The 22,907-nt window shown below is 44.0% G+C and overlaps 1 protein-coding gene across 1 annotated transcript; it reads left to right on the forward strand.

Annotated features, from left to right (window-relative positions):
- The first annotated feature begins 1,199 nt into the window (after positions 1 to 1,199).
- On the forward strand, positions 1,200 to 20,998 carry LOC112219415 (inositol polyphosphate 5-phosphatase K). The gene is made up of 13 exons (XM_042302232.1): positions 1,200 to 2,014; positions 6,719 to 7,342; positions 9,138 to 9,245; positions 9,430 to 9,538; positions 9,671 to 9,787; positions 11,776 to 11,951; positions 16,511 to 16,595; positions 17,036 to 17,172; positions 17,729 to 17,939; positions 18,127 to 18,264; positions 18,389 to 18,454; positions 18,599 to 18,703; positions 18,865 to 20,998. Exons 2-13 carry the CDS (start codon positions 6,723 to 6,725, stop codon positions 19,333 to 19,335), a joined length of 2,343 nt encoding a protein of 780 aa, XP_042158166.1. The 5' UTR covers positions 1,200 to 2,014; positions 6,719 to 6,722; the 3' UTR covers positions 19,336 to 20,998.
- Positions 20,999 to 22,907: the final 1,909 nt, after the last annotated feature.

The following is a 22,907-nucleotide window of genomic DNA, read 5'->3' on the forward strand; positions in this document are numbered from 1 at the left end:
TATATTTGCACACTCTGAGGTTTGAATAATACTGTGAAATTGTGAAAATTATTATAATTCTCTATTAGTGCATGAGCTGTTTTAAAAGGCGGACTGAAATTTCAGCCTGTTTTGGCCTGCCTGGTGACACTCAGATCACTACCAGACAGTCCTAGCAAAATTCTTGCTTGACAACTTGCTCTTTGCAAAGAAGCTGTTTAAACTTATCTTTTTTTTTTTAAACAATTTTTATTGAAAACTATCACAGTAAGGTACTTCAATTATTTGATATTGAAGTAAAAACGACTGCATTGGAACTTTTATAGGAAAATATCACTCTTGGTATTTGTTTCATTAGTCCAGTATTGATCGGGTCTCACATTGTTTTGGTTATCAGCAATCAATATTCTAGATCTAGAACTTTCAAAATACAGAAAGTGCTAAACGCATCATACTGTGACACTAATGAAACTAATACCTAAAGTTTGAGTGGAATGTTCCTGTTAATCAGGCTCTTGCCTCCTCTGAGGCAATTCCTTGAGCACCTTAGAACCTAAATATTCAATATAGCCTAAGTATTTGTCATTTCACATTTAAAATGTATTACCTTTTATGTGTGGCATAAACACAACCAGTAACCATGTTTTAATCTGATTAGGCTACTTCAAAAGTCTCCTGTAGGTTACCTGCGCACTTTTGTCCAAAATATAATTCCAGCATCCAAACGTCATTTGATGAATGGAAATAGAAAATAGAAATCTGTTACAAAACACCCCAAAAAATATGACGTCAAGAGATTGTCAAACCAAGCCTTTGCAAGTCTAAGTACACACGGCCGGTACAAGGGAGGGATGTAGTTTCTGTTTGTTGAAATTTACATAGTCTATTTGATTGTGTTGGTGGTGAAAACGCAAACAATTATGTTGAAGTGCCCGAAGTCCGCATGCTTTGCTTATTGGTTGTGTGGTGCATTGTCACAAAAACCTGTTGGTGGACAATTTGTTGCATATATTTTATATAATTATAAAAGGCAGCATCAACATGTTGAAAATCTGTTTAATGACATAAGCCTACTCTGTTTTACGAGATATAAATCAGATCCATCCCAGTAGCCTACATTTTACGGTTTAAACGGGCAATCATAGTTCACATAACAGTAAAGTTATGTCATCTCTGCCAATCCTGTCAGAATGATTTTACTTGAAATATGATTAACTGCGCTCAAGCATAGTGGTCACGTGGGGCACCAATTCCGGGCGCTCTTGCGCAGTGTCCTGTAATAACGATATCATTACACTAGTCTGCGCTTTAAGGTAGCCTAGCAACCTGCCTGACGTTGTGACATTTTAATTCTCTGTATGGTGGTGTAAGACTAACTCTCGGATTAATTACATAATTGACACGACAGATGCTCAATTCATTTATGTAATCCTAGTCACAACGTCAGCTGAATTTGGGGGTTGAGATTCATCTTGGGTTCCTTTATTACGGTCGCCAGCTCTGACTCTATTCTTAATCAGACAGTCTCAGGACGGTGTGTAAGTGATGTTGGTTCCTCTCGAGGAAAACAGTTGCACTGGTCAGATAGCAGGTAAGCAGGATCGAGGCGCAGGCAACTGTCCCGTAAACTGAACAGTCGGTATCACGCGCACAGAAGCTCCATCAGTAGTCTATCTCAAGGATGTTGTGTTTACTGGACATCAGGCACGAATCTACTGTTTTTCACGTTTTAGGACACTAAACTCGCGTACCGGGAACAGCGCCCGGTTTTTCACCTTTGACAGGTCGCGCTAGTGTCACTCACGGGCTGTCATTCGCCAGGGTATCGACTTGTCATTCCCCGGGGCGTAGTATATTTCAGATGAGTCTAGAAGAAAGCCGTTAACCGTAAAGTGCTGGTGTTTTGACGATTGGAAACCTGTAGATATGTCCCATATCATGGACTAATTCAATTGGATAAGTATTTCATCATGCCCTGCCTTGCGCCAGATTGAGACCGATTCACTGGCGAAGCATTTCACCTTGCAGATGAAAGGTAAATTATTTGTCACAGAGTGTGCGCAACCCCACAGCATGTCTGTATGTGATTATTATTGCATGTTGATTGATCATGCATTCTTGTTTTTACATTTTCATAGTTCAGCGTGCCATAGCAAAGAGGTGCATGGCTGAGTAGACCTGTATCAAGTAATATTATAGATCATATGTAATCTCGGATATGTGACAGTTGAGTAGAAAATAATCTCTAGGTCAAGTGGTTTCCAACCTGTGGTCCATGGGGGTACTGCAGGTGGTCCGTGAATTGTTTTAATTTCTTTATTTTTAGAGAATATTTATTTTTAGATAATCTTTTCTTCCAAAAATAAATAACAGTTTAGGAAGTATAATGGTGTTATAAGCAATTTTACATTACTTTTCACAGACACATTTTTAACAATAATAATAGGCCTTTAATTTGTTATTTTCCCTGCAAATATGACCACAAATATATTTTATGTAAAAAAAACTAAATCCGCTGGTGCTGTGTGGACTAAACTAGTAGGGCCTTGCAAGGACCAGCCGAGTTCGGTGTGGACGGCAATGGGTCCACCAGGCGGGCCTGTACACTGTAGCTGTATGGGGTATCAGGAGGTGAGGCATGTCTGAACCAATCAGCAGCAGAGGTTGAGCTTGGGCTACCCGTGGCAAAGGCTGCTTATGGAGGTGGTCGTATTGCTTTTGGTGGGAGTGTTTGGAAAGACCTAGGTTGTCTGCGGTCATATCTGATACTTCTTGAAAGGATTGAGCAGGGGAAACACGTCAAAGGTAACTGAGGCACCTTGCAGTTGCACAACGTCTTGTCGAACTGTCCTGAGGGTGAAGGTCTCAGGCTTAGAATTGAGGTTAAGTTGTTGAACAGCCTGTGGCATTACTTTCGCTGATCGGTTGGGATAGGGCACGCTTAAACCTGGATGGAAGCCTGGTGCTGCTGGGACTGGATAAGGTATGCTTTGTCCCACAGTTAAGTAGGGTTCACCTGGAACAGGGTATGGTGTAAATCCTGGTGCAGGATATGGCGCTGCGGATGCTGGTCCAGGGTATGAAGCCGCACGTGCTGGTCCGGTGTATGGAGCCATAGGTGTTGATCCTGGGTGCGGAACCACGGAAGCTGGAGCTGGGTGAGGAACCACAGGAGCTGTAGCAGGGTGCGTAACCACGGGAGCTGGAGCAGGGTGCGTAACCACGGGAGCTGGAGCAGGGTGCGTAACCATGGGAGCTGGAGCGTAACCATGGGAGCCTTAGCAGGGTGCAGACTCACAGGAGCTGGATGCGAAACCACGGGAGATGGAGAAAGGTAGAGAACCACGGGAGCTACTGATGAGTGCCTCGGGTAGGCAGGGAAAGATGATATGAGTCTTCATAGGCTCCGCCTCTTTCTCCTAGGTTGGCGTGTTGTGGTTGTGTGAGTGGGATAGACGCAAAGCTGTCAAATGATTCATCAGACAGTGCTGGTGAGGGGCTCCTCTGCTCTGATTGAGTCATCTGGGTTCTGGCTGCATCAACGCCTTCATCTCTTTCTTTAAGAAAGGATGTGACAAGCTTGGCTAGATCTAGCTCATTAGCTACCTTCTGTAGATGCCGCTGCCTGTTCAATTGTGTAGCTATTGCTTCTCCGGCCCGATGAGCTTCCTCCTGTCGACGCTGAGTTTCTTCCTGTTGTCGCTGAGCTTCTCTGGCTTCGGCTGCTACGCGTCGACACGACGTCGACGTTGTGATCTTGCTCTAGCTGGCGTTGTAGGTCATTAAACTCCATGAGCTTCATTCTTTCCTCCAACATAGCTGCTTGGAAGTGGGATAGATCTGGGAAGCGGCTCACTGATAAGCTGGCACTTTATCTGGATCTGATAGCACCCCTCCGCTCGACTACTCCTTCGTCCTAATGATGGGGGTGCCTGAGTGGTGGGGAGATATTCAACAGCATAATCGCCCAGGTGAGCGAGGGGGGGGATGTCTTTATTGGATCGGTCCGTATGTGTCGGATCCATATCTTCAGGTTGTTTACTCAATCCAACTCTAAGGACCATGAATTAGAGGATGATGCCTCTGGAATTTATTCAGTGATTGAGTAGGTGAAGTTATGGAGATTGTACTCCTATTAGAGAGATGGTGAGAGAGACAGTTCCTCAGTTTAGGATTCTTTAATGTTGATTGGAGAACCTCTTGGAACTACCCATCCCGGATCTGGGAGAATTGTCATCAACTACACTAATTAGCATAGCGCAACGGTCCAAAAATATGACTAGAAAATATTCATATTCATGAAATAACAAGTGAAATATAGTGAAACACAGCTTAGCCTTTTGTTAATCACCCTGTCATCTCAGATTTTTAAATTATGCTTTACAGCCAAAGCAAGACAAGCGTTTGTGTAAGTTTATCGATAGCCTAGCATAGCATTATGTCCAGCTAGCAGCAGGAAGCTTTGTCACGAAAATCAGAAAAGCAATCAAATTAACCGTTTACCTTTGATGATCTTCGGATGTTTTCACTGACAAGACTCCCAGTTAGACAGCAAATGTTCCTTTTGTTCCATAAAGATTATTTTTATACCCAAAATACCTCCTTTTGTTGGTCACCTTTATGTTGAGAAATCCACCGGAAATAGTTCCATAATATCGACAGAAACATGGCAAACGTTTTTTATAATCAATCCTCAAGGTGTTTTTCAAATATCTATTCGATAATATATCAACTGGGACAATTGGCTTTTCAGTAGGAGCGAGATGAAAAATGACTACCTCTGTCTTTTACGCAAGAATCACTCAGAGCCCTCAGCTGGCCACTTACGCAATGTAGTCGTTTACGCTCATTCTTCAAAATAAAGGCCTGAAACTACGTCTAAAGGCTGTAGACACCTTAGGGAAGCCACGGGAAAAGGAATCTGGTTGATATCCCTTTCAATGGGCAATAGGGATGCATAGAAAGACAGGGGTTTCAAAATAAGAGTCACTTCCTGATTGGATTTTCTCAGGATTTCGTCTGTAATATAAAATAAATAATGTCCAAAACTGAGAGTTGTGTTCACAGCTGTAGGTGGCAAGCTCTGCTTGGTAATGAACTAAACACTCTGCCAGCTTGTGATAGCTGTGACATCATCACTGAGTTCTTAAAGGGACAGGTTTTCCTGCAGCTGCTGTAGGTCACTTGTAGTCCACCTATATGACTCCACCTCTTCTGAAACTAGGGGATAACGAGGGCTTCCAGGGGAGAATGAGGGCTTCCGTGGCTTCCCTCTCATTGAAGCCACGGATGTTCAAGGCCGACCACGGTACTACAGGCATTGTCAGCAAACACTGTAGTGAATGGGAAAATGGCAATCTTTGTGGGAAAAAAAAATCAAAGACAATCATGGTACGTAATTGCTTCTAATACACCAGATGTATGCTCTTCAACCGATTTATTTCAAAATTGCACACAAGATAAATGATAAGGATTAATGAATTGCTAATAGCAGCCTGCAGTACCCCAGCCAGCTTCAACTTGAGTTACTCAATGAGAAAGGGTAGCACTGAGCTAGCCTGCAACGGCACTTCCTGGAGTAGCTCAAACTGTGCATGTTATGTATCCATGAGATGCCATCTTAACCAACACCAATTGGCTTCAATGTGCTATTGAGTCTTCACATAGTAATGATTGGTGTCACATGATCGATGGCTGTCCATTCAATGGCTGAATCAACATGTATATAGCCACTAACAACAACATTTGTGATGGCTTTTTTCTTTCCAATATATTGCTTTATTGACAGTGACACACCTTCCATGACCACAACCACAATCTATTATGTTTAGGCTACCCTTGCACATTCAAGTGGTCACATGTACCCTTCAGTTTCCAGAGCCACTCTGAATGTCATGAATAAATCAGTGGAGGTATTTAATTTATGGAGGTTGGCGGACAAACAATATGTTTTGGTAAGTGAGCTGTTCTTGCTGTCACTGGCATCTTATAGGCTGATTCTCATAGAGTGAGGGCTACTATGTAGCCTACTTAATGTCATGTGACCCATTGTGTTCTTGTGCTATATCTACTGCTGCAGTGGGTTAGTGTTCTGTCTGAGACTCTCGCTGCCACACATAGTGTGTTAGAGATATACATTGTTCTACCTGCATTTTCTGAGGCAGAGAGGCACGATAGATTAGTTTGAAGAGTAGAAAAGCCCACCCTTCCCCTCCATAACATACAGTAGTTGAAAGGGAAGATGCAAGGAGGGAATGGAGCAGGGAGTAATGGGATAGAAAGGGGGTTGACTAGGGGACTGAAATGTGTTGCTAAGCAACAGGAGAGTAGACATGGATTGGGGTAGAAAGTTGGTCCCCACCGACTGCCTATGGTTTAGTATGGTTATGATGTCAGCTGTGATGTCTGGGGACTGGGGGGGCAGGAGGTGGACAGGTACTCAGTGTGAGCCAGTTCCCTCACCCCCTTCTGGCTCCATGCCAATTCCCCCTCCCAGTCAGGCCACAGGGTTCGGTGTTAGATGGAGACAGTCTGTGACCAGAGGGGGACGAGGGAAGGGGTTGTGAAGGAAAAACAAACACAGGTCTCTCATCTTCTCATTCTACATTTGCATCGGTTACACAACCAGCTCAGCAGACTGCACATTCCTCTCTCTTGTAATTGCTCTCCCATCTGTTCAATCTCTTTATCTAACAAACGCTCTCCCATCCCTTCCACATGATTTGTGGTTACTAATCAGGTTGATGGATCAAATGCAGCCGAAACAAAGCAGTATAGATCCAGCAAGAGTCTCTAGACAATCTGGATTGAATGCTGTTCCAGGACCTGCTCTACCCCTACAGCCAACAGCCCGGGACACCTCTATGACCTGTCCCATAGTGGGATCTGGGAAACTCCCAGGAATGGGTCCAATTCAGGCCTCAGGTGTACGTGAGATGCTAGACCCGGTGAGGCCGGAGCATGTACAGCCTGGGTCCAGTGCTGCAGTTCCAGTCAACATCAGCCGTCCCAGACCTACTGGACTGAATTCCTCCAGAAGTCCAGAGGCTGATATGAAGGATAAGGCCTTTATTCCAAACCGCATTCCTGGACCACACAGCCCCATCTCCCTGTCCCAGTCCCCCACAGAGTCTTCCCAGTTGTCCCGCAGTCCTCAGAGTCCTCATAGCACTCAGCCTTACACCAGCCAGTCTTACCTCATCCCACAGCCTAACCTGCCTCAGCCTTGCCTCACCCCGCCATCCAGCCTCAGCCCCAAACCAGGCTCCAGTCCACAACCCCAGGGGACCAGATCCCCTGGAGGCGCTGTGAAGAACCAGCTACAGACTGACAAGACTGAAGGAGAAACAGATTACGGCTTCAGGTGAGACAGAGATCACGAATGATGACGCCAAGTACTATTTCAGTAGCATGCCCACTGTATATTACATTTGTTCTAAAGTTTTTGTTCTACTCCCTGACTAAATACAGTAACATGTTGTTGTCTCCATGGAGATTGTTCTCTCTTTCCGTCCTTGGCATGGCAAACGAGCTAGACAGAACCCAGCCTCCGGTATAGAAGCCATTTGCAGGATGATGAGTTGATATGAGCCAGAATGTGTCGTATGAATCAAATGCCATTCATCTCAGTAAGAACCATCTGAACTAGACAGAATGCATACAGGCTGCACATTTCCTTGACAGAGGTCCCAGACAGTTCTCTCTCTCCCTCTCCCCTTCTGTTCATTCACAACCACTTTTACTGATATTAGATTGGATTGTTCCTGTATGTGCCGTTTATAGTCTCCATTTACCTTAGGGTCAAGGGATTGGCTATAATATGTTCACTGGTCACTTGACATTTTGAGTCAAGTAAGAGTACAGTATGGGTTCAACACTTAACATTGAGCTATACATTATTACACAATAATTACATTACTGCACAGTTATGATTGCAAATCTACACTACAAAAGTATTTAGACACCCTTTTCCAATTAGTGGATTCAGCTATTTCAGCCACACCCGTTGCTGACAGGTGTATACAATCGAGCACACCGACATGCAATCTCCATAGACAAACACTGGCAGTAGAATGGCACATATTGAAGAGCTTAGTGACATTCAACGTGGCACCATCATAGGATGCCTCCTTTCCAACAACTCAGTTCGTCAGATCTCTGCCCTGCTAGAGCTGCCCCGGTCAACTGTAAGTGCTGTTATTGTGAAGTGGAAACGTCTAGGAGCAAGAACGGCTCAGCAGCAAAGTGGTAGGCCACACAAGCTCACAGAACAGGGCCGCTGAGTGCTGAAGTGCGTAGCGAGTAAAAAAGCATCAGTCCTCGGTTGCAACACTCACTACCAAGTTCCAAAATGTCTCTGGAAGCAACGTCCGCACAAGAACTGTTCTTTAGGATTTCCATGGCCGAGCAGCCGCATACAAGCCTAAGATTACCATGCGCAATGCCAAGAGTTGGCTCTAGAGCAGTGGAACCACGTTCTCTTGAGTGATGAATCACGCTTCACCATCTGGCAGTCTGACGGACAAATCTGTATTTGGAGGATGCCAGGAGAACGCAACTTGCTTCAATGCATAGTGCCAACTGTAAAGTTTGGTGGAGTATGAATAATGGTCTGGGGCAGTTTTTCATGGTTCGGGCTAGGCTTCTTAGTTCCAGTGAAGGGATATCTTAACGTTACAGCATGCAATTACATTCTGGACGATTCTGTGCTTCTAATTTAGCGGCAACAGTTTTGGGAAGGCCCTTTCCTGTTTCAACATGACAATGCCCCCGTGCACAAAGCGAGGTCCATACAAAAATGGTTTGTCGAGATCGGTGTGGAATAACTTGACTGGCCTGCACAGAGCCCTAACCTCAGCCCCATCGAATACCTTTGGGATGAATTGGAATGCTGACTGCGAGCTAGGCCTAATCGCCCAAGCAAGTCCCCGCAGCAATGTTCTAACATCTAGTGGAAAGCCTTCCCAGAAGAGTGGAGGCTGTTATAGCAGCAAAGGGGGGACCAACTCCATATTACTGCCCATGATTTTGGAATGAGATGTTCGACGAGCAGGTGTCCACATAATTTTGGGCATGTAGTGTATGTAAAGTTTAACTAATGTATGTAGTTTAACTGATAATGTAGGATGTGCATTACCCCCTGTGTCGTCCTCTGATAGGGTTCACATTGTCACATGGAATGTGGGCTCTGCTCTTCCTCCTGATGACATCACCTCTCTGTTTGGGCCGCATGCTGGCGATGGGAGCACAGACATGTTTATCATTGGGTGAGCTTCTGCTCCAATCAAAACGGTGCCAGCATTCAATGTCTCCTCCATCATACCTCTATCACTGTTCTGATCTCTCATCTACTACTCATGTCACCTCATCTAATCATCCAAACATTCTCCTTATTCCTCTTCTCCTCCCACTAAGTTATGAGTTGTTCTTCCTCTCTTCCTCCCCACTCAGGCTACAGGAAGTGAACTCTATGATTAACAAGCGGCTGAAGGATGCTCTCTTCACCGACCAGTGGAGTGAACTCTGCATGGACACACTTAGTCGATTTGGATATGTGCTGGTCAGTAAAGAGTTAACTCGCAATGTTGTGCCAGGCCAGTCACTGTCTCAATCTCTGTGGATACAGTTACTCTCTATTTCTCTCTCTCCCTCTCTCTCTCTCTCGCTCTCACCTCCCCCTCTATCGCTATAGGTGACGTCCCAGCGTATGCAGGGGGTGCTGTTGCTGGTGTTCTCAAAATGTTGTCATCTTCCATTTCTGAGGGGTTTGCAGACAGAGAAAACACGCACAGGCCTCGGGGGCTACTGGGTGAGTGTCCCCTGGCAACCCCTGCTCTAAAATAGGAGCTTGTTGTTAAATGTAGAGTCCAAAAACCCTTGTTCACAAATACGTACAGTGTATACGGAAAATATTCAGACCCCTTGACTTATTCCATATTTTGTTATGTTACAGCCTTATTCTAAAATGTATTAAATTGTTGTTGTTTTTCAATCTACACACAATAGCCCATAATGACAAAGCAAAAATAGGTTTTTAGACATTTTGGCAAATTTATAAAAAATAACTTAAATATCACATTTACATAAGTATTCAAACCCTTTACTCAGAACTTTGTTGAAGCACCTTCGGCAGTGATTACAGCCTTGAGTCTTCTTGGATATGATGCTACTAGCTTTGCACACCTGTAGTTGAAGAGTTTCTCACATTCTTCTCTGCAGATCCTCTCAAGCTCTGTCAGGTTGGATGGGGAGTGTCCACTGCACAGCTATTTTCAGGTCTTTCCAGAAAAGTTTGATCGGTTTCAAGTCTGTGCTCTGGCTGGGCCACTCGAGGACATTCAAAGACTTACCCCGACGCCACTCCTGCGTTGTCTTGACTGTGTGCTTCGGGTCGTTGTCCTGTTGGAAGGTGAACCTTTGCCCCAGTCTGAGGTCCTGAGCACTCTAAATCAGGTTTTCTTCAAGGATCTCTCTGTACTTTGAGCTGTTCATCTTTCCCTCGATCCTGACTAGTCTCCAAGTCCCTGCCTCTGAAAAACACCCACACAGCATGATGCTGCCACCACCTTGCTTCACAGTAGGGATGGTGCCAGGTTTTCTCCAGACGTGATGCCTGGCATTCAGGCCAAAGAGTTAAATCTTGTTTCTCATGGTCTGAGTGTCCTTTAGGTGCCTTTTGGCAAACTCCAAGTGGGCTGTTATGTGCCTTTTACTCAGGAGTGGCTTCCGTCTAGCCACTGTACCATAAAGAACTGATTGGTGGAGTCCTGCAGAGATGGTTGTCCTTCTGAAAGCTTCTCCCATCTCCACAGAGGAACTCTGGAGCTCTGTCAGAGTGACCATCGGGTTCTTGGTCACCACCCTGACCAAGGCCCTTCTCCCCCGATTGCTCAGTTTGGCCGGGCGAACAGCACTAGGAAGAGTCTTGGTGGTTCCAATCTTCTTCCATTAAGAATGATGGAGGCCACTGTGTTCTTGGGGACCTTCAATGCTGCAGACATTTTTTGGCACCCTTCCCCAGATCTGTGCCTCGACACAATCCTGTCTTGGAGCTCTATGGACAATTCCTTCGACCTCATGGCTTGGTTTTTGCTCTGACATGCATTGTCAACTGTGGGACCTTATATAGACAGGTGTGTGCCTTTCCAAATCATGTCCAATCAATTGAATTTACCACAGGTGGACTCCAATCAAGTTGTAGAAACATCTCAAGGATAATCAATGGAAACATGATGCATCTGAGCTCAAGTTTGAGTCTCATAGCAAAGGGTATGAATACTTATGTCAATACCGTATCTGTTTTTTATCTGTAATCCATTTGCAAAACTTTCTAAAAAACTGTTTTTGATTTGTGATTGTAGGGTATTGTGTGTAGATTGATGAGGACATAAATAAATGTAATCCATTTTAGAATAAGGCTGTGACGTAACAAAATATGGAAAAAGTTAAGAGGTCTGAATACTTTCTGAATGCACTGTAGCTTTTAAATTGCATCAAAATATGTTAATATGCCAGGGAGAGAGAAAAGAGGTGTGTGTGTGTGTGCATGCGTGTGCGTGCGTGACCTTCCTGAGTGTGTTGATGTCAGCATCAGTTCTGGCTGCCGGAGCAGTCTCCTTCTCCCTGAGGTCAGTGCAGCAGGACTGTCTGGCTCTTTGATGCAGACGATACCAAAATGCCATCTGTCCTTTCATCCTTATCACAGTGGATGTTTGATTAAAGGCTGTTAGAGCATTCATCTTTTATCCATCATTGTGTGTTACATTTTCATACTCTCTCTCTATTCCCCTCCCCCAGGGTAATAAAGGGGGTGTAAGTGCGAGGATGACGATGTTCGGCCACCCGGTGTGTTTCCTGAACTGTCATCTGCCGGCTCACATGCGGAACCTGGAGCAGCGCATGGAGGACTTTGGAAGCATTCTGCAGCAACAGCAGTTTGAGGGCGGGACCGCCTCGGGTGTGCTGGACCACGAGTGGGTCATTTTGATTGGAGAGGGCTGATGTAAACAGTATGTCTAGGACCAGGAGTTTATCCCACCTGACCACCTATGGGAGTTTTTTTGGTGACGTTTTACTTGACAACCCAGCATTATAACACGTTATGACACAGTCATGACCATGTAATAAAAGCTGACATAACTTGTCATAGCATATATTTAGACCTGTCATAGCATATATTTAGACCTGTTGTGACATATATAGCATTTTTTATGGCAGGTTATGACACCTACATAAGACTGTCAAAACCCACAACCAAGCACAGTAGTTATTATATGGCTGGTTATGACACCTACATAAGAGTGTAAAACCCACATAACCTACCACAAACGGCAAAACATTCCATTACACCACATCCTACATGTCAACAGTATGTTTATATTATATCATTATTATTTTTTGGACCATATTAAATTAGCATTGTATATGCGCACCCCATTGATATCGGACATTCACCTACCCCAATGCACTGTTGCTGATGACTGGGATGAATAAAGGAGTATATTTCAGGAGCAGGACAAGACATCCTCTTTTTGACTGATGACTGACATAAGAGCATTTACGTGACAGGCCTATCTCAATCAATCAAATGTATTTATAAATGTTACGTCAGCAGATGTCACAAAGTGCTTATACAGAAACCCAGCCTAAAACCCCAAAAGGCAAGCAATGCAGATGTACAGTAGAAGCACGGTGACGAGGAAAAGCTCCCTAGAAAGGCAGGAATTGAGGAAGAAACCTAGAGAGGATATATGTGATAATGCTTCTTGACAGTGTCATAAAGTGTATTTTCTTAGTCTAAGTGACACAGGGTGGTCATAATGCTTCATGACAGTGTCATAAAGTGTATTTTCTACAAGTTATTTAAAATATGATGAAAAAACTCATTCATTACAACAACAAATGATTTAAGAAACAAACTTTCAAATGAAAGGAAACTTCTTGGCAGGGAAAAAAATATTTTGAATAAATATGGGTTTTGACACTCTTATGTAGGTGTCATAACCAGCCATAAAATAACGCAATATATGTGTAAAAATATGTCATGACAATGTTAGAACGATATTATGACAGATTATGACAAGTTATGACATGGTTATGCCCGTGTCATAACGTGCTATGAAAGTAAAGTCAAGTAAAGTTTCACACTTTTTAAAAAAATCAAATAATTTTTTCATGTGGTCAAGGTCAGGTGGTCAGGTCAGGTGGTTAGGTCATGTGTGGTCAGGAAATACTCCTGGTCATAATTATCAAATCAAATGAAATGTTATTTGTCACATGCCCCGAATACAACAGGTGTAGGTAGACCTTACAGTGAAATGCTTACTTACAAGCCCTTAACCAGCTATGCAGTTTTAAGAAAATCCCCCAAAAATTAAGAGATAAGAATAACAAATAATTAAAGAGCAGCAGTAAATGACAATAGCGGGGCTATATACAGGGTGTACCGGTACAGAATCAATGTGTCAATGTGCGGGGGGTAATTGAGGTAATTGTGTACATGTAGGTAGAGTTATTAAAGTGGCTATGCATAGATAATAACAGAGTAGCAGCAGCGTGGGGTGGGGGCAATGCAAATAGTCTGGGTAGCCATTAGCTGTTCAGGAGTCTTATGGCTTGGGGTAGAAGCTGATTAGAAGCCTCTTGGACTTGGCGCTCTGGTACCGCTTGCCGTGCGGTAGCAGAGAGAACAGTCTATGACTAGGGTGGCTGGAGTCTTTGACAATTTTTAGGGCCTTCATTTGACACTGCCTGGTATAGAGGTCCTGGATGGCAGGAAGATTGGCAACGGTGATGTACTGGGCCGTACGCACTACCCTCAGTAGTACCTTGCAGTCGGAGGCCGAGCAGTTGCCATACCAGGCAGTGATGCAACCGGTCAGGATGCTCTCAATGGTGCAGCTGGAAAACCTTTTGAGGATCTGAGGACCCATGCCAAATCTTTTCAGTCTCCTGAGGGGGAAAAGGTTTTGTCGTGCCCTCTTCACGACTGTCTTGTTAATTTGTTGGTGATGTGGACTCCAAGGAACTTGAAGCTCTCAACCTGCTCCACTACAGCCCCGTCGATGAGGATGGGGGCATGCTCGGTCCTCCTTTTCCTGTAGTCCACAATCATCTCCTTTGTCTTGATCACGTTGAGGGAAAGGTTGTTGTCCTTGCTCCACACGGTCAGGTCTCTGACCTCCTCCCTATAGGCTGTCTCATCGTTGCCGGTGATCAGGCCTACCACTGTTGTGTCATTAGCAAATTTAATGATGGAGTCGTGCCTTGCCGTGCAGTCATGAGTGAACAGGGAGTACAGGAGGGGACTGAGCACACACCCCTGAGGGGCCCCCGTGTTGAGGATCAGCGTGGCGGATGTGTTGTTACCTACCCTTCCAACCTGGGGGCGGCCCGTCAGGAAGTCCAGGATCCAGTTGCAGAGGGAGGTGTTTAGTCCCAGGGTCCTTAGCTTAGTAATGAGATTTGAGGGCACTATGGTGTTGAACGCTAAGCTGTAGTCAATGAATAGCATTCTCACATAGGTGTTCCTTTTGTCCAGGTGGGAAAGGGCAGTGTGGTGTGCAATAGAGATTGTATCATCCGTGAATCTGTTGGATTAGGTATGCAAATTGGAGCGTGTCTAGGGTTTCTGGGATAATGGTGTTGATGTGAGCCATGACCAGCCTTTCAAAGCATTTCATAGCTACAGACGTGAGTGCTACGGTTCGGTAGTCATAGGGGACTATGGTGGTCTGCTTGAAACATGTTGGTATTACAGACTCAGACATGGAGAGGTTGAAAATGTCAGTGAAGACACTTGCCAGTTGGTCAGTGCAGGCTCGGAGTACATGTCCTGGTAATCCGTCTGGCACAGTGGCCTGTGAATGTTGACCTGTTTAAAGGTCTTACTCACATCGGCTGCAGAGAGCTTGATTCATACAGTCGTCCGGAACAGCTGATGCTCTCGTGCATGTTTCAGTGTTACTTGCCTCGAAGTGAGCATAGACGTGATTTAGCTCGTCTGGTAGGCTTGTGTCCCTGGGCAGCTCTCGGCTGTGCTTCCCTTTGTAGTCTGTAATAGTTTGCAAGCCCTGCCACATCCGCCGGTGTTGTACGATTTTTCCTAAGTCCTGTATAGACACTTTGCCTGTTTGATGGTTCATCGGAGGGCATAGCGGGATTTCTTATAAGCTTCCGGGTTAGAGTCCCACTCCTTGAAAGCGGCAGCTCTAGCCTTGAGCTCAGTGCGAATGTCACCTGTAATCCATGGCTTCTGGTTGGGGTATGTACGTACAGTCACTGTGGGGACGACGTCCTCGATGCACTTATTGATAAAGCCAGTGACTGATGGGGTGTACTCCTCAATGCCATCGGAGGAATCCCGGGAACATATTCTAGTCTGTGCTAGCAAAACAGTCCTCTAGTTTAGCATTTGCTTCATCTGACCACTTTTTTTATAGACCGAGTCACTGGTGCTTCCTGCATTCATTTTTGCTTGTAAGCAGGAATCAGGAGGATAGAGTTATTGTCAGATTTGCCAAATGAAGGGCGAGAGGGAGCTTTGTACGTGTCTCTGTGTGTGGAGAAAAACTGGTCTAGAATTTTTTCCCCCTCTGGTTGCACATTTAACATGCTGATAGAAATGAGGTAAAACTGATTTAAGTTTCATTGCATTAAAATCCACGGCCACTAGGAGCGCCGCCTGAGCATTTTCCTGTTTGCTTATGGCGGAATACAGCTCATTGAGTGCGATTTTAGTGCCAGCCTCGGTCTGTGGTGTTATGTGGACAGCTATGAAAAATACAGATGAAAACGCTCTAGGTAGATAGTGTGGTCTACAGCTTATCATGATATACTCTACCTTAGGCGAGTAAAACCCTGAGACTTTCTTATATATCATGCACCAGCTATTCTTTACAAATATGCACAGGCCACCGCCCCGTGTCTTACCAGAGGCTGCTGTTCTGTCCTGCCGAAAGAGTGTATAACCCGCCAGCTGTATGTTCTTAATGTCGTCATTCAGCCACGACTCGGTGAAACATAAGATATTACCGTTTTTAATGTCCCGTTGGTAGGATATACGTGCTTTCAGTTCGTCCCATTTATTTTCCAGCGATTGAATGTTAGCTAGCATAATGGAAGGCAAGGGCAGATTAGCCACTCGTCGCCTGATCCTCACAAGGCATCCTGATCTCTTTCCGCGAAACCTACGTTTCCTTTTCCAGCGAATCACAGGGATCTGGGCCTGGTCGGGTGTTCGTAGTATATCCTTCGCGTCCGACTCATTGAAGAAGAACTCCTCGTCCAATTTGAGGTGAGTAATCCCAGTTCTGATGTCCAGAAACTCTTTTATCGGTCACAAGAGACGGTAGCAGCAACATTATGTACAAAACAAGTTACGAACAACGCGGAAAAACTAACAAAATAGCATGGTTGCTTAAGAGCCTATAAGACGGCAACCCTACCCTCCTGCGAAATCTTTAAGCCTGGTGTTCTGATGATCAGTTGTTGGCTCATAGAGTGGTGAAATGGTCCTGTGTTCTTCTCCCAGCGTGGTGTTCTGGTTTGGAGATCTTAACTTCCGCATAGAGGACTATGACATTCATGTGGTGAAGAGTGCCATTGACAGCAATAAACTACCTTTGCAGTTTATTTGTGTACCAAATGGATTTTCTTTGAAAACAGAGACCAAATGAAAGTCATGTTTATCTTTGAAAAATCTGTCATGTTTATCTTTGACATTGAAAACAGAGTACCAAAAAAAATCTTTGGGTACCAAATGAAAGTCATGTTTATCTTTGAAAACAGAGTACCAAATGAAAGTCATGTTTATCTTTGAAAACAGAGTACCAAATGAAAGTCATGTTTATCTTTGAAAACAGAGTACCAAATGAAAGTCATGTTTATCTTTGAAAATAATGACTGTTGGTTAATTATCAGCAGAGATAGCTATAGCACCAACAAAAATCAACCTACACCCAATAATATTCAATCACAGTAGCTGCATCAAGTCAAGCAAACTATTTTGATGATTCACTTGTATTGTCTATGTCTCTCTTTCCCTCGCTCTCTTTCTCTTCATTCTCACATGTTTGTTTTGCAGCTCAACATAGCCAAAAACAGTGAGTCCATCTTAGACGGCTTCTTAGAAGGCCCTCTCAAATTCCCCCCCACATATAAGTTTGATGTGGGGACACACACATACGACACCAGGTACGTGATACTGTGTAGAGCAATAAATGGTTTGTGATTGATGTGACGCTCCCTTTTTAATGACTTGCTATGATATAGGGGGTAGTTTAGTGTTAGGACACAGTTAGGCAACGCACCACCAGGATACACGTCCACACTCCATCCCCAGGTGGCAGCACCAACCGGGTCAAGGGCTGTGCTCTGCCAGGAAGCCTGGAGAAGTTGACGGGTGTGAGCAATAAGGATGACGTGTGTGTGTGACCAGATGCTTCTCAGCCTGTCAGTGTTTGGTGTTGTTTTGTGTTAGTTAGCCTCTTTATTTTAGGCGTGCCTCTTTGTAGTTTTTTTTTTTTGGGGGGGGTGGATCAGCTTTAATATTGCGGATAGATTCTTGCTTCCATCAATGTAATTGTCTGCATCATTTCCAATCCCCCATATATTTTTGGGGTAAATATATATCTATATACATACATATACTCATATACATATACAAGTTATTGGTTTCATATTAACACCTCTATTGATGGATTCACTGACCTCCAATTCCCACTTATCTCTCTCTCTGTTCCTCTCACAGCAGTAAGAAGCGAAAGCCAGCATGGACAGACCGTATCCTGTGGCGTCTGCGTTGTACGGGCTCCCCTGTTCCTACCCACAATGCTGCGCTGCAGCATGGCCTGACCTCTTGGCTGGGTGGGGCAACCAAGGTGGTGCAACATTCCTACCGCAGTCACATGGGCTACACCTGCAGCGATCACAAGCCTGTCTCTGCTGTCTTCTCATTACATGTAAGTCTAACCTCCCTGTGACCCCTGGACTCTCACCCCAGCAGTCACAGTGTTTGATGTTTATCCAGATATGGTGAAAAACCTTTACTGTTACATTATAGCCTTAGAAAGTCATCACATAAGAATCACCCTCTGAAATGATCTTTCTATCTCTGTTTATTTTTCACTCTCATGCTCTCTCCCTCAGTTCCCATTTAAAGTGGACCTTCCTCTTGTAACGTTAGAGTATGTGAAGGAGTGGACTAAGGTTTCTGACGCTACAGTCAGATTCACTGTGATGTCCAACGTCCAGCGCAGCTCATGGGACTGGGTTGCAATATACAAGGTAACTGTGACTTCAACTTCAAGGCAGTGAGATTTCATATTTTCTCTCACACAATATCTATAGTTTATTAGGGCTATGCATAATTGTTCCATGGTCAATTGAAGTCTGTGATTTGTCTACACAGGTTGGGTTCAAACATCACAAGGACTATGTAACATATGTGTGGGCCAAAGCAGATCATGGGTCACAGGTATGATAAGCCTGACAAACATACTCCCACTAACTCAACCTCAGACATCCATTGAGATGAGAAAACATTTATCCACACATCCACTGACTATGTTTCCATTTTCTCTATTTGTAGTTTTCTTCACTCTCTTCCCCTTTCTCTCAGGTGACATTTACAGAGGAGGATTTACCCAGGGATGCAGGGGAATACATTTTGGGTTTCTACAGTAATAACATGAACACTATTATCGGTGTGACATCGCCCTTTCAGGTCAGGACCCTTCCTGACGTTTTCCTTCCTGTGTTGTTCAATGAACAGAGAATAAAGCAGTTGCTGTCTGCCATTCAGTTCTGCTGGATATTTCTACTTTTCTCCTAATTTTGTTCCCTACCACACTTTTCTCTTACCCAAACTTCCTCCATCTCCTGTAGATCCATGTTCCTGTGCGCAGCCCGACAGCCACAACAGTATGCTGCTCAGACAGTTCTGACGTCAGCTCGGAGGATGACAGCACACTGGTCCTGCTGGCCCCTGCTAGCTCCCGCAGCCCAAGCCCTGGAAAAATAAAACACCACCAGCGCCACCGCCGCAGCCACAGTCCTGCTCACTCCAACACCCCCATGCCCTCCCTGCAGAGCCTCAGCCTGCACCCTCGTCCCCTAGAGGGGCTCCCAAGCAGCCGCTCGCCCTGCTCTGCTGCTAAGAAGGAGCGCCTGGTGTCCCCCCAGGACACCCTGCCATCGCCCATCAGCCCGCTCTCCCCCCGCAGCCCTGTGTCCCCTGGAGGCGGGGTCTCAGCCCCAGAGGCTCTAATCGCTGCCATCCTGGGGGAGCATAGACCAACTCAGGTCACCCCCACAGGGGGCAGGTCACCAGGCAAGACTGGAGAGACAAGTTTATGAGGAGCCCAACCAACACTATCTGTGGGGTCATGAATATGCAGAGACATTAAAGGTTGAATTCAATCCATATCGAAGAATTATTGTGGAAGATCCGCATTATAGCTCGAAATTTAAAGGCAATGTTCCCGCTTTCACGGAGACTGTGTTCACGGAAAACGCTGCATGTCGGCTCAATCGGAAATTACCCTTAAATTTGCTTCTGCGATACAGATTGAATCTAGCCCTAAGATAAGACTGTTGAAATGAGGCCGGTAAACACCATATGATGATAGTATCTAGGGCTGATATGGTCCATTATTTCTATGCTGATCTGACCTCACACTGTCACTGCACTCATAAAAGCAGTGCATTGTACGAGTTGTAGTTTACAACATTCCACATGGTGGTCAACCAGTTGTCTCTATTTCTTAAAACCTGTTAAATGTAATGTCAAAATGTAGATTTCCGTCTAAATAGACATACCCAAAAGTAATTATTTATCATGAGGGCCATAAACAATACCAGCTAATGCTTAGCTGAGGATACAAGGAGGAGGATACAATAATACAAGGAGGAGGATACAATAATACAAGCTGAGGATACAAGCTCAAGTACACAGTGCAAATATGAAACATCATATATATATATATATATATGTGTGTATTTGTTTTCCTATTCAACAAAAGTGGGGAAATATGGATTTTAATTATTGAAATGCTTTCAAAATATGGTAACAATGAAATTATAAACGACTTACTCTAAGATTTCACCTTATAACTAAAATAAATATGATCATACAAAATTGGCACCATTTCAAATAACTGACGACAGAGACTTTTCACCCCAACATCCTCTGAGACGCAGAGACGCCATTCAAATTCCAGCAGACTCGTGACGCCAGCTTTAAGCACAAAGTGATTTCGTCCCTATGTGACCCAGAGAAAGTGACATTGTTTCAATTCTATGAAATCATTTTGTATTTTTTCATGTTGTGAGCTCTAAATCCACCTGAGAACATTACAGCGAGATGAGACTGCTTTATCTGCAATCGCTAGGCTCTCCGTTTCACATGCAATTTCACATACTGCATGTCAGCTGAGGGCAGAGACAACCAGAGCTTTCACGGAGTTCACAGTCATTTATGTTGTGCCGTTCACAGAGCGCTCTGTACACAAAAATGTTGTTCGGAATCGGTCCAGAACTGCTCAAAGTCCCCTAAATATGAATTTACATCTAAGAGCAATCTACTTATCAGTGACTCCATCCTGTAGGGAGCTAGTCCAAATCGCTGAAAGTTTAAGCGTTACCCCAAGTGCTATACAGACTCGTATCAATACTGTATGTACACAAATGTAAAACCAAAGCAAGAGTAAATCTGCAATGTACATTATTGTTGTTATTTAGTAAATTGAAGGGATGTCTGTAAATATGCTCTACCTATCGGCCTGGATCACTTGGTGTGGTATTATATCTGTCTTTCTATACTCCCAAGCTCCAATTTCTATTAAAGTGGTTTGTTTCTGAATCTACCCATCTTGTGTGTATATGTGTAGCACTGTACATGTTTGAGAAAAAAAATATTGTCTTATTTTCAGAGTTAAGACTTCTAATGGTTTAGTGGTTTGTTTTGGTTGTTGAAATATTGGTTGTGTGAGGGTGTCAGAAGAAAATAAAATGAACAACATGAAAAAGAGACTTGATTTTGTATTATCATTATCACAGAACATTCAATTGGACAGCTCATAATTATGTGCAAAGAGTCCACAGGTTTTGTAACAATGATCTAGATATTTTCATATTGCACATGTGAGGTTCAACTCATTGTCATCATATCTTCAGCAAACTAGAAGGTTAATATATAACTGTAAATGCCATCTCCTGGTCAGCTTCTTCTTTTTCACACAGTCTGTCACACAATGTTCGGTGTAACCTACTTATGTTCCAAATTTTTCTGATGTTATTAGGATTTTTTATTTTGCGGGAGATCAACTTTAATGTTGCAGATAGATTATGGATTCCATCAACGTAATTGTCTGCATTATTTCCAATCCCCCATATATTGTTTTGTAAATAGAGTTGAAGTCGGAAGTTTACGTACGCCTTAGCCAAATACATTTAAACTCAGTCAGTGATGATCACCACTTTATTTTAAGAATGTGACATGTCAGAATAATAGTAGAGAATTATTTCATATTTTATTTTTTTCATCACATTCCCAGTGGGTCAGAAGTATACAAACACTCAATTAGTATTTGGTAGCATTGCCTTTAAATGGTTTAACTTGGGTCAAATGTTTCGGGTAGCCTTCCACAAGCTTCCCACAATATGTTGGGTGAATTTTGGCCCATTCCTCCAGACAGAGCTGGTGTTAACTGAGTAGAGATAGAGGCCTCCATGCTCGCACATGCTTTTTCAGTTCTGTCCACAAATTTTCAATGGCATTGAGGTCAGGGCTTTGTGATGGCCACTCCAATACCTTGACTTTGTTGTCCTTAAGCCATTTTGCCACAACCTTGGAAGTATGCTTGGGGACATTGTCCATTTGGAAAACCCATTTGCGACCAAGCTTCAACTTCCTGACTGATGTCTTGAGATGTTTATTCAATATATCCACATCATTGTCCTTCCTCATAATGCCATCTATTTTGTTAAGTGCACCAGACCCTCCTGCAGCAAAGCACCCCCACAACATGATGCTGCCACCCCCGTGCTTCATGGTTGGGATGGTGTTCTTCAGCTTGCGAGCATCCCCCCTTTTCCTCCAAACATAACAATGGTTTTTATGGCCAAAAAGAAATGTGTGATTTTTGACCCCATGTGCAGTTGCAAACCGTAGTCTGGCTTTTTTTGTGGCGGTTTTGGAGCAGTGGCTTCTTCCTTGCTGAGCAGCCTTTCAGGTTATGTCGATATAGGACTCGTTTTACTGTGGGGTATAGATACTTTTGTACCTGTTTCATCCAGCATCTTCACAAGGTCCTTTGCTGTTGTTCTGGGATTGATTTGCACTTTTCGCACCAAAGTACATTCATCTCCAGGAGACAGACTGCGTCTCCTTCCTGAGCAGTATAACGGCTGCGTGGTTCCATGGTGTTTATACTTGCTTGATGTTGTTTGTACAAATGAATGTGGTACCTACCTGATTTATTTTGATTTTCCCTTGATGTCAAGCAAAGAGGCATTGAGATTGAAGGTAGGCCTTGAAATACATCCACAGGTACACCTCCAATTGACTCAAATTATGTCAATTAGCCTATCAGAAGCTTCTAAAGCCATGACATAATTTTATGGAGTTTAGCATGTTGAATAGGCAAGAAGCTGGGTATGAACCAGTGGAGGCTGCTGAGGGGAAGACGGCTCATAATAATGGCTGGAACAGAACAAATGGAATGGCATCACATGGAAACCAGGATACCATTCCACTCATTCCGCTCCAGCCATTACCACGAGCCCATCCTCCCAGCTAAGGTGCCATCAACCTCCTGTGCTATTCAGGTCCCACTTGGTCGTAGTGAAGTCAAGTGCTTAATCTGGGCAAACGGGCTCAATCTTTGGCAGGGAATGGGACACTAGTAGTAAGGGGAGGCAATTGTATT

The sequence above is a fragment of the Oncorhynchus tshawytscha genome, linkage group LG20 (genome assembly GCF_018296145.1).
Source record: "Oncorhynchus tshawytscha isolate Ot180627B linkage group LG20, Otsh_v2.0, whole genome shotgun sequence".
In the NCBI taxonomy this organism is placed as follows: domain Eukaryota; kingdom Metazoa; phylum Chordata; class Actinopteri; order Salmoniformes; family Salmonidae; genus Oncorhynchus; species Oncorhynchus tshawytscha.